This window comes from Anomalospiza imberbis, chromosome Z (genome assembly GCF_031753505.1).
Source record: "Anomalospiza imberbis isolate Cuckoo-Finch-1a 21T00152 chromosome Z, ASM3175350v1, whole genome shotgun sequence".
NCBI classification, from domain to species: Eukaryota; Metazoa; Chordata; class Aves; order Passeriformes; family Viduidae; genus Anomalospiza; species Anomalospiza imberbis.
The window spans coordinates 26449343-26465022 of record NC_089721.1 but is presented as its reverse complement, the minus strand read 5'-3'; the positions used below and the strand labels follow the sequence as shown (position 1 = coordinate 26465022).

The window sequence follows — 15680 nt, the reverse complement described above, 5'->3', positions numbered from 1 at the left end:
TTTTCTTATGATTTCTTAGAGGTGCACAGAAGTGCTAGAGTGGGTCTGCTGGTAAGACTGTTCCAAATAGCTGACCTGGATATCACGCGTATTTTTCATGACACATGATTTCTGAACACCAAAAAACTTCACAGAAGAAGATTCTTGCCAGTCTCTTTGTGGCAATCAAGGTTTTCTGAGCATGTCCTGTGATCTGTTTAAAGGCCTGGGATATGTATGCTGCTGAGTGCTTTGGGGACAGGTTCTGTAGAGAAATGGCTGCTGTTGCACAGACACAAAAGGAATCCGTTTCACTGTTGCTAAGTAATCTAATATAAATTGGAATAAAATGTCAGGTGTTTAATGTTCAGGAAAGAAAGTTAGCTCAGTCTTACTTTGTGCTCACTGAGGGCTAGTTTTGGACTGCTTGTCTTCTGTACCAAAGTCCTCTGCACTTCCAGCAGCCCTCTTCCAAAGGTCAGCTACTCTCTTTGAAACACATGCAAAACTGGGGCCATCAGCACCCAAAGCCTGTTCACCTGAGGTGAAAGCAAACTTCTTGATAGGGAATATATGGAAGTGTTAGCTCACCACCTTCCCATGCCCTTCTCTTCATGAGTATGTAGCCCTTTGTATTTCAGTTTTAAAACCTGTTTTCCAGGATGAGAAGTGTTTGCAGATGAAGAGGAGGCAGTCCACGTCAGTGCAAGTTCAAAACAGCTCTAGATGGGCTGTAAGATCATCTCAGTGAGAGCTTAGTGAACAGCAAAACCAGATTTCTGCAGATGTTGTTTACAATTTGAACATGGTGTTTCAGTTGATTTAGTTTTGCTTCTTTGTAGCTTGTTAGGTTTAATGTTAGCTAGTCAGGTTATAAATCAAACAATATTTGGAAGCTGTTATTCTAGAATGCTGTTGGAAACAAATTCAGAAGTATATTTCACTGTAGTGTTGATTTTATAACCCATGCAAATACTGGGGGCCTGTAAAAGTCTTGCACTGACAGAAAGTAAGAAATTATACAAGACTTTGTGTTACTATGTCATGTAGTTAACACTTCCACTAATGAAAGTTTTTCAGAAATAATAAAGGGAAATTTCCCACTGAAATGAACTGTATGTAAATAATGCTATTAAACAATGTATGTTCTAGTAGAATAATCCACTGTGTAGTAGAGCACAGGTGTTCTTCTCAACCAGCTAAACTATTTTTATCCTGTGGGGTGGAAAAGTGAACTGCTATTGTATGGAAATACACATATTTCATTGAGCTATGATGTGTATTTGTTGAGCTCTGGGCTTCCTTTTGTTCTGAATAGACATAAATCAACATTTGAAACATTTGAAGAGCTAAGGTGTTTCCTATAAGATCACTCATCACTGATCTTTTTATCACTGTGGAAGGTTAGGGATGAAGGAACACCTGGGAGATCCATCCCTATCCTAAATTTGTATTAACTATACCTGTATTTTTTCCAAGATACATTTTTCCTCATGTGGCTTCAAGAACTCCAGAAGTGGAGATTTCTGAGTCTTCTATGAGTAATTGCACTTCTCATGTAAGCAAGATTTATTCCAAAGTTCCTGAGGATCTGTTCCTGGGGACCTATTCCACAGTTTTTACTATAGTCTTTCTTAAAGCACTTTTGTCATGGAACTTTTAGTTCCTGTTTGTCAAACACATGCAATAAAAATTGTAACCATGCATTGGAAGGCTATCCTTGTGTACCTCCTCAGAGGATAAAAGAAATTCCAATTCTTCAGTTTTTCATCAGGTCTCTGAGTATTTCTAGATTTTTCCATGTTGTATTTTCATTTGATATGCATGAATGGAAGAGGCCTGTAGATAGTATCTCTCTGCTTCAAAGAAATAATCATTGAGGCTTAAAAAAATTTAGGTAGTGTCATTGGTATATTTTTTTTTCTTAAATAACCCCGCGCAATCAAATAAATTCAAAATCAGGGAGATTTTCTCCTCAATCTAGCATATCTGCCTCATCATCTAACTATGTTTAACTGAACAGAATTAGGAAAATTATTCAAGTTAGCTACTCCAAATAGCTTTGCTCTTCTCTGAGAGCCAAAGCAGCATGGGGAAAATTATTGCTTCTGTACACTTTGTATTTATCTTCTAGACAGCAGAGGACCTCATTTCCAGTCTTAGGAGTGGGAATGCTCACACTTAGATTATTTATGAGAAGTCTGTAAGGAAGAAGTTTTTAATTAAATAGTTCTTAAATGAAATGAAAGGCAACAAGGATTTAATTTCAAGTGAATTACTCTTTTTTTGCTTGATGCCAGCAAGTACATTCCAGTTATCTTTTTTATTATTGTGGTGATTTTTAACTGTAGCATTTTTGAAGGATAGTAGTTTTACCCATGTTTCCAAGATATCCAAGCCTGCAGGTGACTATAATGAATAGTGCTGATGATCTATATTAAAAAATGATAAATTTTTTTTCTTAAATTCTTTTACATGTTCTGCCTTGTTTCTTTAATTCTCTGGCTCATGTATTTATATTGATTAATATGCCACATCCAGGCTAGATTTTTTCCTTAGGTCTGTGTTTCATTTGACTGCCAATAATGAGAGGACATAAATTCCTCATTCTTCATAATAAAGCATATCAGCTGAGCTGCACATACTGCAAATGTGTCCACAAAGCAGTGGACAGCTGTACAGCCACCATTCATCCTATAGCTGTAGAGGGCTATGAGTCCCAAAGGGCTCTGTGGTTTGACAGCTGGGGCTACCACTTCCTCCCAGGTTCTGGTCATGGCTTTTATAGAGATCCCACCTTCAGTGCTGGGTAATTCAGTGCTAAAGTGCCCTTCCTCTTGCCTCCAAATCAAAAATAAGAGTAGTACATACCTCATTGTGGATGATCTATGTGGATTTATTGGTTAAGGTGCATAAGAATGTGACAATGCATGCCAGATTGCAGTTGTTAGATCTGTTTCACAAATGCCTTCCATTCTGGCTGAAAGGGAAAAAGAAATCAGCAACCTTTGTGATGCAGGTTAAGGTTTTGCTGATAGCATCCCTGGGGAGAGCTGGCCCTGGAGTGAAACCAGGCAGAGGGTTTAGAAACTTTCATCCTGTCCAGACAATACCAGCAAATTCAGTATGTATTTGACACCTCATTCTTTTTCCTACAGGGCTTTGCTGCAAAGGAAGTTTCTTGGGTGAACTGTCTTGCCAGTCTGCCCCAGACCAAGACCTGTGTCTTTATCCCTGCACCCTGTAGGTTGCATGACTTTCAGGAGTAACTTGCATTATGAAGGGGTCCCCTAGGCTATCCTTGGGAGTCGTCCCTTGCAGAATCAATTGCCCTAGGCTTGTGTGTGAGGGGATGCAGGAATGCATGGATACAGGGGAGTATAGAAGGGATTGTGAGGAGAACGGCAGCTGAAAGGAACTGGCTGGGATTCTTTCACAGTCACGCACCACAATAAAACCCAAGCAAACAAATATGCAGCTGTGGCTCTTAGATTCAAAGCCAGAACAAAAAGCCCTGATGAAATACTGAGTGGCTAAAATCTGTGCATAGTCATGTAAATGGAAATTACCCAGATTGTGTGTCTATTCCTCTGTAGAGGAGCTAGGCATTTGAAATAAGTTTTCCTGCAAGACGAACATGTGTTTTAGGCAAAAGGCATCTTGACACCTAGCAACACTGGAAATTTTGTACTGTAAAGCTAAATAACATATCTGTTATTTCTTTAGACTCAAAGGTATGCATTACTTAAATTATTCCATGTGCAAAGAAAGATAATCCAACAATGTAGATAATTTGCTCTATATGAAAGTGATACAGTGAAAACCAAAGAATTTAGGCTTCTTCTGAAAATAAAACAAAATGTCAAACACTGATTTTTCACATGAAAACAAAGGCAAAATACCTTTTATCCTGGATCCTTTTGTTTTTACCCAAACAAAACAATTCACCATTGAATTGGTCCGGTTTCATCATGATTTTCAAACTGATTTCTCCACTTTGTTTTGCAATAGTTGTAAGGTAAGAGATTCCTAGGGATTTCTTCTGGAGTTTAAACCCTGGTTTTCCACTCTCCTTTGAGAGACCTTCAAGAAGCTTACTTACTTTGGTTATTCAGAAAATGTTAGAAGTGCATGCTGGTGGGGATGTTCTCCAACATTTTGTTGGGGTTCTCCTGACTTCCTGGGAGCATCCTCTTGGATGGAACTGAACTTCTTGGGGAATGTCAAAAGGTTTTTCTCATCTCATATGTCAAGAAGCAACAGAGTACAAGCTTAAACAAGCACTGGTGGGTGTAAATCAGTTAAACAGATTGATGATACCTGTCAGAAGATGTGAAATTGTTTATCCTTTAAACACTAAAGTCTGGCAAGTCTCAGTTTTCTGAGTCACAGACTTAATGTGTAACATTGTGGGTTTTGGCTCAGCGTACTGTTCCAGGGTAGAAGGACATGCAATCTTTGGTCTGTGAAGAGCAATATCATTTAACAGGATTGGCTTGGGTATAATGCTTTTTTGGATCATCTTATGGGTTTTTTTCACCACAAAGGAGGATACCCTAATACCCATTTTGCAACTGCATGTGACAGTGACTGTTGAGATGGCTACGCAAAGGCTAAGACTAATGGCTACTATCTGGGTAGCTGGCAGGGTTGGGGATACGAGACAGGAAAGGTCAATTAGAAGGTGGGTGGAGGCAGGATGTGCTATTGCTTCACACAGCTGAACCGCTGAAAAAACATGGGAGTGCCTTGCCTTGAGCTTTCCCTCATTACAAGCATTGGCAACCGCAAAGCAAAGACCATACTTTTAGTAAGTCCACTCTAGATTTGCAGAACAATATGACTTCACTTTGAGCATCTCCACCAAGCAAAGCAAGACTTAACTTGTTTCTCTTTGGAAGCATATTCAGTCTTCTTTTGGTTGGTCGGTTGGTTGGTTTGGTTATGGGTTTTTTCATGAGTTCTATTTACACCTTTTAATTCAATTCCCTATATACAACATACTGCATTTTAAGAGACCAATAGTATAAAATATTTTTTCTATAATTGCATTTCTTTCTATTGTGCTGGCTTTCTTGTCCAGTCTAACAGAATTGGTACCACGTTTGGTACCACAGTTTCTGACCATGGGAATACAAAGGAATATTTGAAGTAAAACTTAGCACCTTAGTCAGGAAAAAAGTGTGCCAAGCTGTGATTGATTACTTGTCTTCCAGAGAGAATAAAAGATAAGATCACAATTTTTAGAATAAAGCTGAAAAGGTGTCTCTTCTGGTGAGAAAGATGGGTCTTGTTTTGGTAAGAGGAAAAACTGAAGCACAATACTTTTGTTTCAATCATGCCGAAGACATAAAAATCTACAGCAAACATGGGAATCTCACAGGACAAGAAATCTTGTGTAATTGCTTTATGTATTTAACTAGTGAAAAAATAAATCCCTCCCAAAAGGATAAAAGGAGAATATTCAGTATAGCCTTGGAATTTAACAGAGGTGCTGACTGATGTGACATGCATTCACTGTTGTGCTTTTTACTTGACAGAGTGCCCTTACCATGTCTCAGCACAGATTGATCCCTGTTCCCAGAGGAACTAAGAGGCAATGCAAGTGCAAGGTCCATTGAGAAACCATCCTAGGAATCAACATATTTTTTAAGGAACAATGTTTATTAAGGCATCACAGCAAAAAATTTTCTCTATAAATGCTACTTTTTACATAACCTGCTTCCTAACAGTTAAGTAGATGCATCCTTGCAAATACACAACTCCAACCACAAAGCTAAAATCAAGGTGGGTTTTGTGGTATTTTATTACCTCTGTTGTCTTCCAGTGTGCTTGAGCCATTAGTGACTTCAGGAACAATTGGAGTGATGTGTGTTGCACAGAAATGTGTTGTGCAAAAGTAGCTCCAACAAATAGCAGTGTAGATAGGTCTTGGTAGCACGCATGTTAAAACTGCGTTAACTCTGATGGTGATAGGAATATAATGAACCATAGAATAGAGTCATAGAATGGCTTGGGTTGGAAGGGACCTTAAAGGTCATGCAGTTCCCACCCCCCTTACCATGGGCAAAGACACCTTTCAGCTAGACTAGGTTGCTCAGAACTCCGTCCAGCCTGGCCTTGGACACTTCCAGGGATGGGGCATCCATAGCTTCTCTGGGCAACCTTTTTCAGTGCCTCACCACCCTCACAGTAAATAATTTCTTCCTAGTATCTAATTTAATCCTACTGTCTTTCAGTTTGAAGCCATTGCCCCGTCCCCTCTCACTGCTTGCTCTTGTAAATAGTTTTACTCCATCTTTCCTATAGGCTCCCTTCAGGTACTGGAAGGATGTAATGAAGTCACCCTGAAGCCTTCTCTTTTGCAGACTGCACAATCCCAATTTTCTTAGCTTTTCCTGTCACGAAAGGCTGTACATGTTAATAATAAATTTCCTTTGCCTGTTCAAAAATAGCACACTTTGCAAATAATAGAATTACATTTTATTTCTTAACCTAGACAAACTCAATTCTTTTGGCACCAACAAGGTAAAGTACAGTGCAGACATACACTGTTCAAAGGATAGCACAGTTCTCCTTGGGATGTGCAGTAAGTGAAGTTTGCTGTTTCTGGCTGTCCCCGTATTATGTGTTGAGGATAATTTCCCACTCAGCTGTTGAAGGCATTTTGGTTTTATCATAGGTCATCAGTTTCAAATAGAATTGGTTTCCATACATGTCACAACTTTTTTAGAGAGCTTCTGGGTGTTTTTTGTACACAAAATAATTTTTTCTTGAGTCTAGGTGATGTGGAATGGATAAGTCTTTAGCTTAATATCAAACAGAAGAGAAATTCATCTCCATGGTGGATAGTCCACATCTTCCCCACAGCAGACTACAGATTCTTGTCTGGCTCCAACTTGTCTTCTTAAGAAAAATTGTCTAAAAATGAAATCAAGGGAAGAGTCTGGGCAGCACACTGGTAGAAGGTCTCTGGAGTCTTCTTAAAAGCTTAAGCCAACTGTGAATCAGCTCTTGGCAATAGCTAGTGACTACTGATAATCCATGATTTTCCTTCCAACCTACTACATTTTGTCTAAAATTTTCAGGTTTTAGGTGTAAAACAAAGAGCAGTTTTTATGAAAACCAGAGTCAGTAGTAGGTGACTGAGTGTAATTACCATACTTGTTCTACCTTTGACAAGTAATTCAGTGACCACATTTCATGTGGATGAAATGACACTCCAAGCTGTTCAAGAAATTATCCTTCATTTTGAGCACAGAGCCCATTCAGAAAAGGGCAGCTCTCATTTCTTGTCAGCACAGGTGATAGTCTCATCTTGCATCCTAGAAATGCTTTTACATTACTTGACTATCATAGCCAGCTGCAGAGCTAGCTGGTCTATAGCTGTAATGTGGCTTAGTGCATTCAAACAATTAAATGTAACTTTTTGATGAGTAGATAGTCTAGCAAATAAACAAGCATGGAAATGGTCTATGTAAAATTTTGCTCACATGGATAAAAAAGGTCAGGAAAAGGGAAGTTTGAAAGGATGTGAACTCATCTGCCTCTGATACACAAAAAATTCCATCTGAGGGGTTCTAATTGTCTTAATTGGAGAATAAATAGACAGGGAATAGGATTTTTGAATGCAAACAACTATTCACAAAAACCATTGCATGAGATGTTGCTAATAAGAGGGATCACAGAACGATATAACAACAAGATTCCCAGAACTGAATTTTTCTCAAACTGCTTTGTACTGACAGGAATTGGCATGAAAGTCACCTAATTTTCTAGGTTTCCCCACATACATCAGAGAGCTGTATATAATTGGAACCTACTCCATACCACACAGAAGACTAGCTTTTACCAGTAAACCTAATTGAGCAGATTTACAGAACAGTTGTCTACTTTTTACCTGCTGAACTTTGCAGTTTATACTGGTTGAAAATAGTGGTTCACCATACAAAATTGGATCTTGAAGAACTGCAGAAATTATTCAAAGAATAGACTGAGTTCCTAAGTCATTATCCCACTTTAATATCTAGAAATGTGTCATGGTCACTTTTCCTAGCAATCACAGCATGTATGTTGGAAGCAAACAATGCCAAAAGAGCCTCCTCCTGTGCAGCAGAGAACAGCAGGACTGAAAAGGACTTAAAGACATGCATCTATTATATTTCAGAGTGGAGAGAATTTCCCTATTTGCTTTGAGAGAAGGAATTTGATCCTCATACTAAAGTATACTAGTGTAAAAGTATTTTGTTTTCCCAAGAAAGTATTAAACAGCCTGCTTTTTTTGAGCAACAAGTAGAGATTCAGAAAGTTTAGAGATGTAAGGACGGTATCTACCAAAAACTGAATGTAGTTTTAAATGGGTTGCACTCCAAATGTTTGTGCAAACAACTCATACATCTGAAAAATGTGTTGTGACTTAACATAAGTATTGGTTGTGCCATCTGAGTGGCCCATTCCCACAATTTGTTAGGCTCTGCCCTTCATTACAGAAATTTTTACCAAAAATTCTTTATCCTGGCATCTTTCCCAGTAGAGTCAATCATGTGGGGATCTGAGTGATCAGTAATGACAAAACAAGCCTTGGTATGAGTATTTCACTTGATTAATTGCAGAGATCTAGGCTTTACTTACATTTGTCAACAGTGACTTCCCCGTAAAATGCCAGGTATTTGAAAAATTACTTCTAGTATTTCAGGCTGGGGGGAAATACTTTTTCAAACCATGAGAACATTTCCCTCATGCACCATTAAACCAACTGGGGAGAAAGAAAAGCTGGATAGGGGTGTAAATATACTTGTGTCCCAAAATATAGGGTTGAATAGCCACATGCCAGGATATTTAAGTTTTATGGCTGTGAGCCTTGCTGCGTAATGTTGAAGTGATTTTGTTAATGATACAGTGAGCCGCAGAAGAGCAGGAGTTTCTTTAAAGCTGCCCTTTCTTTGCTGTGCTTGGGACTACCCTTTTTTTCATCTGGTTCTTCAGGTGTGTGTCTGCTGCAGTGGATCTTGCTTGTCTTCTCTCATGTCCTCAGTAATATGTATACAGAACCTGCTGGTGGTCCTGCTGGTCTCTCCTCTGCATTCTCTATCTCCCTTGCAGACAAGCTGCCATCTATGTGACAGGTTACTCAGCTCTGTCTTGCCTCTACAGTGTTCCTTCTGTCCAGTATAAAACTCAGTCTCGGAGTCCAACATATTGCAATTGAATGACTTGGAGTAAACACAGCTTTTTATTGTCCTCAAGGTCTTGTCTTCTGTCCCTTTCTTTGGGGGGACATTTGCTCAAGCTGTTGCTACTGCCCAAAGGCTAAATGCAGTTGGCAAAAGATGCTATTTCAGAATAGGTATTTCCAGAGGGTTTTTTTTCCCACCTGTTTCTAGCATTGTCTTTTGTTTGTTACAATTAAAAGATGTGACTGTCATCCCAAAAACCTTAGTTAATGTGGATGGAGAATTAAGTGAAATATGTGTGATCTCTGCTGTCTCTTCAGTCAGGACATTAGGCAAAATGTCTTTGCTGCTAAATAGTGCTTCTGGTTTTCTAAAACTGGAAGAAGTAATGTGGAATTTAAGTGACAGGGTTAGATGTCAAGAGTTCAAATATTATCTCTGCTGATTTGCTGTCAGTTCAAAGACTCCTGCAGTTCACAGAAGTGGGACACTGCTGAGCAGGATAATTTTTTAAAAATCCATTTACAAGGTTTTATCTGTATGGCACTTTCATTAAAAATACAAAGCATGGAGTGAAAACAAAACAAAAACTGTCACTGAATTACTATTCACAATAGACCTTTTTCTGGAAGGTGGCTAGATTCATATATGGACTGGGGAGCCAGTAGGATGTGCCCCTGGATAGGATGAGCCTCTCTGCAGCAGCTCCAGGTTTTACTCCTCTACTCTTCTCAGCAGCATCTCTGCATCTCTGGAACTTTGCAAATTGTCTCCTGGATTTTGGCCCTGAACCATGTTTCTTTCAGAAATTAGCAGCTTCCCACATCAGGATGAGCCCATTTGCTCTGTGTCTTTTGTCTTGTTGTAATGCCAGGTAGGGCAGGCATTCCCTGGATTTGTGCTGTTACTGCTCTGTGCTTCAAGTTGGGCATAAGGTAAAAAAGTTAAGGTGCATATTCCATAACTTATTTCTGAGAATGACAAAATTATTTAAACAAGTTTTGAGATATTGCACAGTGACAGACTGTGCTGGACACTGACATTTACTCCAGGTGATGTACCAGTACAAAAACTTGTTTTGATTCCAGTTCCTAATGGACAAAAAAGCACTATTCTCCATCTGCACCCAGAGATACAAAATTTTTGAGGTAAGGTCAACAAGGCACACAAAGAGAGCTGTTAACTGTAGGAATGGAGGACAACTGGCCAAAACTGAAAAAAAAAAAAATTACTCTGAGGGAAGAGTACCATACACTGAGTTACAAGAAAATCATTGTTTCTAACTCTAGGTCCTTCTTCAGTCATCAGCAATGACGACGATTCAGCCAGTCCCCTCCACCACATCTCAAATGGCAGTAACACTCCATCTTCTTCTGAGGGGGGTCCTGATGCAGTCATCATTGGGATGACAAAGATTCCTGTCATTGAAAATCCACAGTACTTTGGAATTACCAACAGTCAGCTCAAGCCAGATACCTGTAAGTACAAACAACTGTATGTGTTTCAATCATTCATTTTACCTGTGCAAGTGTTGTGGCTCCTTAATAGAACTAGCATAATAAAATACTCTAAATTTCTGGGAGTGGAATGATGGGGTTAAAATGTGTGCTATTTACTAAAGGCACATGGGATGAACTGCTTTACCTCTGTCTAAGCCAAATTCAGCCCTTGTGACAAGGCAACGAAGCGAGCAGTGTTATGCTCAAACCCCAATCCATATTTCATCAAAGTCACTGGTAGCCTTTCCATTGATTTCAGTGGTCTTTGGCCAGTCCTGTGCACTGAATATATTCTTGGGAGAAAACAGATCTTGGATCAGAAGCAAAAGTCAGTATTGTTGCATATGCACTACTTTTAAATTGATCATATCAACATCACTAGATCATATCATGTTATCATATTAATATAACCTAACTTTCAAATCTGAGTATTTGTAAAGTTGTAAAAACTGTAAGGGTTAAAACTTCAGTTCTTGTAATTTCCTTGTGCAATTCAACCTCCACATACAGAAATTGTTTTAAATGTTTAAAAGTAGAGCAGAAAAGAAGAAGGTTGCATGATGGACAATACATGTCACATACAAATACTTTTGTTTTCAGTTAGTAGCAAGTGGAATGTGAAAAAATATGAAGATCTAAACATATTTAACTATGAAGAGTTTAAAAAAAATATCACTTACTTTAGATGCTACTTTCCAAACATAATAATAGTTTCAGAATTGAACATGTGAAATGCTGGGGTTTGAACCAGTGATTAGCATTAATGCACATAACTGAAAAAATACCTAAAGGATATTGTGATAAATAGTAATTGCACTACTTACTATTTCTCATCAGGACGCTAAGTTCTCTAAGTGTTTCAGAGAAGGTTGTTCTGAAGTGTCACTGGAAGTCTCTACTGTTTCTCTGAGAAGTGATTCTAGAGTTTCCCAGTATAGTTAGTGAGCACTGGGCTTGCAGCTAAGGGACACTACATCCTGTCTGTATCCTACCCTGGAAGATATCTTTCTAGCAAAACTGTAGCATAGGGGCTGGGGTGTCAGGGTTGCCCAAGTTGTCAGGGTTGGAAGCCTTTGCCCTTAACTTTGCAAAACTTTAATGCTGTAACAGAAATCCTTTTTGACCTGTGCATGACAGCATGCATGCATGACATGAATGCATGGCTTCTAACACTGCAAAAAAAAAAAGACTGATGCTGAACTTCCCACTTACCTTGTGAATATTAATGCTTGTTTAGATCCAGATGGTTGCACTAGGCACAGTCCTGAAGGATGGTCCTGCAACAAGAGGTCTTTTTTTGCTTTTTTTATTGTACATCCCTGATGTTGACCATTACTATAGCGTTTTTGTGTGGCACTATTTTGTGGCTAGAAATGCTGTATTACCTCTTCTGCTAGTAGATAATACCAATCTGAATATTCTGACCCAGCATATGCAGTGGGATCACAAGGAAATCACTGAATTGGTGACATATGATCAGCATGAGAAAAACGTTATACAGATGCATTCTGATTAGAACATTAATTCTTGAGAAAAATAGAAGCTGCTAAATAATCATAAATGGGCAACATCCCCAGTAGTGCTCTCTATGCTTTTAAATATGAGGGTACTGTACCTCTGTTCCCAGCTGCACTGGACAGCTTTTTAATTCTTTAAATAATCAGTAACTGCAGAGTTTTTAACTTCAGCATTAATGTTGAAACAATATACGTGCTGTTCTGGGGAAAAACACAAACTGAACTAAAACACAGAATTCTCTCACATTTAGTAAACTGCATGTTAAGTACAGACATATTAAATCATGGCTGACTTGTGTTAAGTAGGTCCTGATCCTAAAAATACATAAGTCTGTATTTGGTTTTCTGTGCTGCAATGAAACCCACATGGTGTCAGGGAAATTAATCACAGTGCATGAAGTTCAGTTGGTGAACTGAAATACTTGCAGAATATGCTTCAGGACTTTGCTGTGGTGCTCTGGGGAGGTTTGAGGGACTGATTCTCTGCATTCTGCCACATTGCCACTGTGGTCCCAGTCTTTGTGTTTTGGTGGGGGAGTGGAGGTGGTGGTGGTGGTGGTTTTGCTTTAGCAGAGAGAATCAGGTAAACTATAGCAGTGTATAAAACCAAGGCAGATTTCTTCCACCACACTGAGCATCTATCCAATAAAAAAAGTGTAATTGAAATTGTCTTGGTCAAAAATGACCTTCCCAGATATAATGTTACATATGCTGTTTCCTTCTTTCTCAGTTGTTTATAATTACAGAGCTGTGCTTGTCCTTTCTTAACCTTCCAGCTTCCTCCTGATGTGTAATCTGGTATTTATAAACTTCTAACCTAAGTAGTTTTGTACCTTGTTCCTGTATAGAATAATGCCAGCTCCAGATGTCATATGGTTTCTCATCTCCAGCAACATAGTTAACAATTTTGTTTATTTCCTACCTGATCTAAGTTCCATTGTTCACTAGCATTAAACCCAACAATCACTGACAGTCATGCTGGAAAAGGTACTTCTGTACTTAGTGTATGTTGGTCTGTGGAAGAAGGTGAAACATCAGGCTAGGTGAAACTGCACACAGATTGTATTGCAGTTTTCACAGAAATGCAGGAATACTTCTGCTCTTAGTAGTAAGTGAAGCTTCTTTTTTATTACCTAATCAGGCCATATTTTTAGTTATCTACAGAAAACCATATCTGAATACCATGTATCAAGCTTCATTGCAAAGAATTAGCAGTGTATGTCTTTAAAAGAAAATTTAAAAGTTGATTACAATCTGTATCATTTGAAATTCCATCACTGTATCTTGTAATTTGGTCCTTTCACTACTGAATAACGAAATCCAAAGAGTGATGACTTGTAAAACATCTGTCTCAGGTTTAAAGTTGCAGCACTTTCCTCCTCTTAAGATGCAGCCTTCAGGATGGGAAAAGCAAACTGGTGAAGAGCAAAGACCCATCAGCTTCAGTGGTCAGGTTTCAGTCCTCACTCAGAAGGACTGCATTTCTGACAATTCAGCACAGAACTCATCTCTACCTTTAATTGATGTAACAGTAGAAAATTCCTCCTTCCAGCTGGGATTGGCTGATATTTACTGCTGATGAAATACTACCAGTATTTCTCATCAGCTCATTCAGCATATGTCTGTCTGACATGCTATCCCAGAGCTCCTGGCTTTTCCTTTCCTTGCCATGTTCTACTGCTTGCTGCTTGGTGGTGGGTTCATCTACCACTCCAATATCTTGAATATTTTCACATTGAAATGATACAGTCTGAGGTACACAGACATGTTTCAGACACCCACCAGGCTTCTTGGCTCCTTTTTATATGAAAGCAGAAGGTATTTCTCATTTGTCATTTCTTGTCAGTGAAAATTCTGATTTCAGATGGGTGAGAAAGAGCCAGAAGCCTGGACACACTGCAGTGCTCTTTGCAGTTAAGCCATCATAAACCAGGTGCTGTGTTAGTGTCCACCTGCAAACCTCTTGCCTGGGAATTACCAACAAGGTTCAGTTCTTGGTGTTGAAAATTGAGGCATAACTTTGTAGGGAAGTAACATCACCAGGTCCAAACACCTTGCATGGATGGCAAATCTTGCAAGATTTTTGTCTCCTGAAATCAGCTGGGCAACGTAATATCTTGGGAGCATGGATCTTAACCTATACTAGATGGTTAGCTTCACTAATCTTATGACCTGTCACAGACTCTAAGATATTTGATATTTTCATTTATATTACATTATTTTAAAAATCAGTCCTCTACACCTCTGCGCAGAAATTGTACCTGCTGCATTTATCAGCCAAGCCTACCAGACCTGTTGAAAGAGGACAGAAAGAGACATTTTCTCAAGGAACTGTGGACTATCTTCATCACTTAACTTGCAGCCCAGCATTTGGAATCTATCAGTCCATGACTGCTAGATTTCTGTGATTAATGATGGAAATGCAGTCCGTAAGTAACATGGTTGTGTTGGTAGAAAGGTGAAAAGCCAGACCTCAGTAGAGGTCACAAAATGTCAGTGGAAGTGCCTAGGCTGAGATTCTTAGGGCAGAACTTGGATAAGAAATTTCTTGCAGGTAGTTTTGAGATTCTGAGAATCAAACTGGTCTTTGAGCCCTACCCCAGTAACTCCCACCCCTGCCCCACAGTCACTGTGGTTGTCTGGGTGCTACTGAAAGGAAGGCTAGAGCTTTGCCCTTTGATGAAGAGGTTTGCAAGTTAACGGTTTCAGGCCCCCTATAGTGGAGAAATAGCTGCACTGACATCAGTTTGCAGTTCCCAGCTAATCTGTACTTGCAACTCACTCAATTTTGTCAATTTAATTGATTTCAATGTTGGAAAAGAGTGTACTGTACTGGGCAGGCTTATTGTTTAGTCAATGGATGGTTCAGTGGCAAGATGTTTTCAGTGACTGGCCTTATAAATAGCTATTACATTTCAGATGATGTGGTGTGGATTGTGACTTTCATATGGGAAATTTGGGTATGTTCTGTATCTCTGCATTTTCAGATTCTGTTCTTTCAAGTGTAGGAGTCTGAATATGCAGTTTAGGTAATAGCTATTTTACTTCTAGTTGGCTTCCATTAGGGAAAGTCTGAAGCTGATTACAAATTGGTAGAAATAATTTTTCTAAAATAATTTTTATTTATTTTGCTGATCTGAAAAAAAATGAATTTAGCCTATAGTTTCAGTTCCAGAGTGAATTGGTAATTGCATATGCAGTACTAATTTTAAAGGCAGAAGTTTTTCAAGAGCCCCTCTTTCATCCCCTTCTGAACACTGAACTTTTCAATTCATGGTTAGGGATTTTTGCATTTTAGGGATTGCTACACCATTTAGTAAAGAGTGACCTCAATCTTTTTCTGACTTTACTTGTTCTTTAACTATAAATTTCTTTTTAACATATGCATAGACAGATTTTGTGTGTTAGTTCTCTGCTTCAGTCCACCACCTTATTTAATGAGTTTTGAGGGAGAAAATAAATAGGACAGTTATTCTTATGATTTCATCATGACTCCCATAGTACAGGAATTT

At 38.8% G+C, this 15680-nt stretch overlaps 1 protein-coding gene across 5 annotated transcripts in view; it reads left to right on the top strand.

Annotated features, from left to right (window-relative positions):
- NTRK2 (neurotrophic receptor tyrosine kinase 2) overlaps positions 1-15680 on the top strand; it is a 200197-nt gene that overhangs the window by 104414 nt on the left and 80103 nt on the right. For all 5 annotated transcript variants that reach the window (XM_068176537.1, XM_068176539.1, XM_068176536.1 and 2 more), the window contains one exon: positions 10442-10630. In XM_068176537.1, the coding sequence (XP_068032638.1) occupies positions 10442-10630 (189 nt within the window). The remainder of the gene's footprint in view (positions 1-10441; positions 10631-15680) is intronic.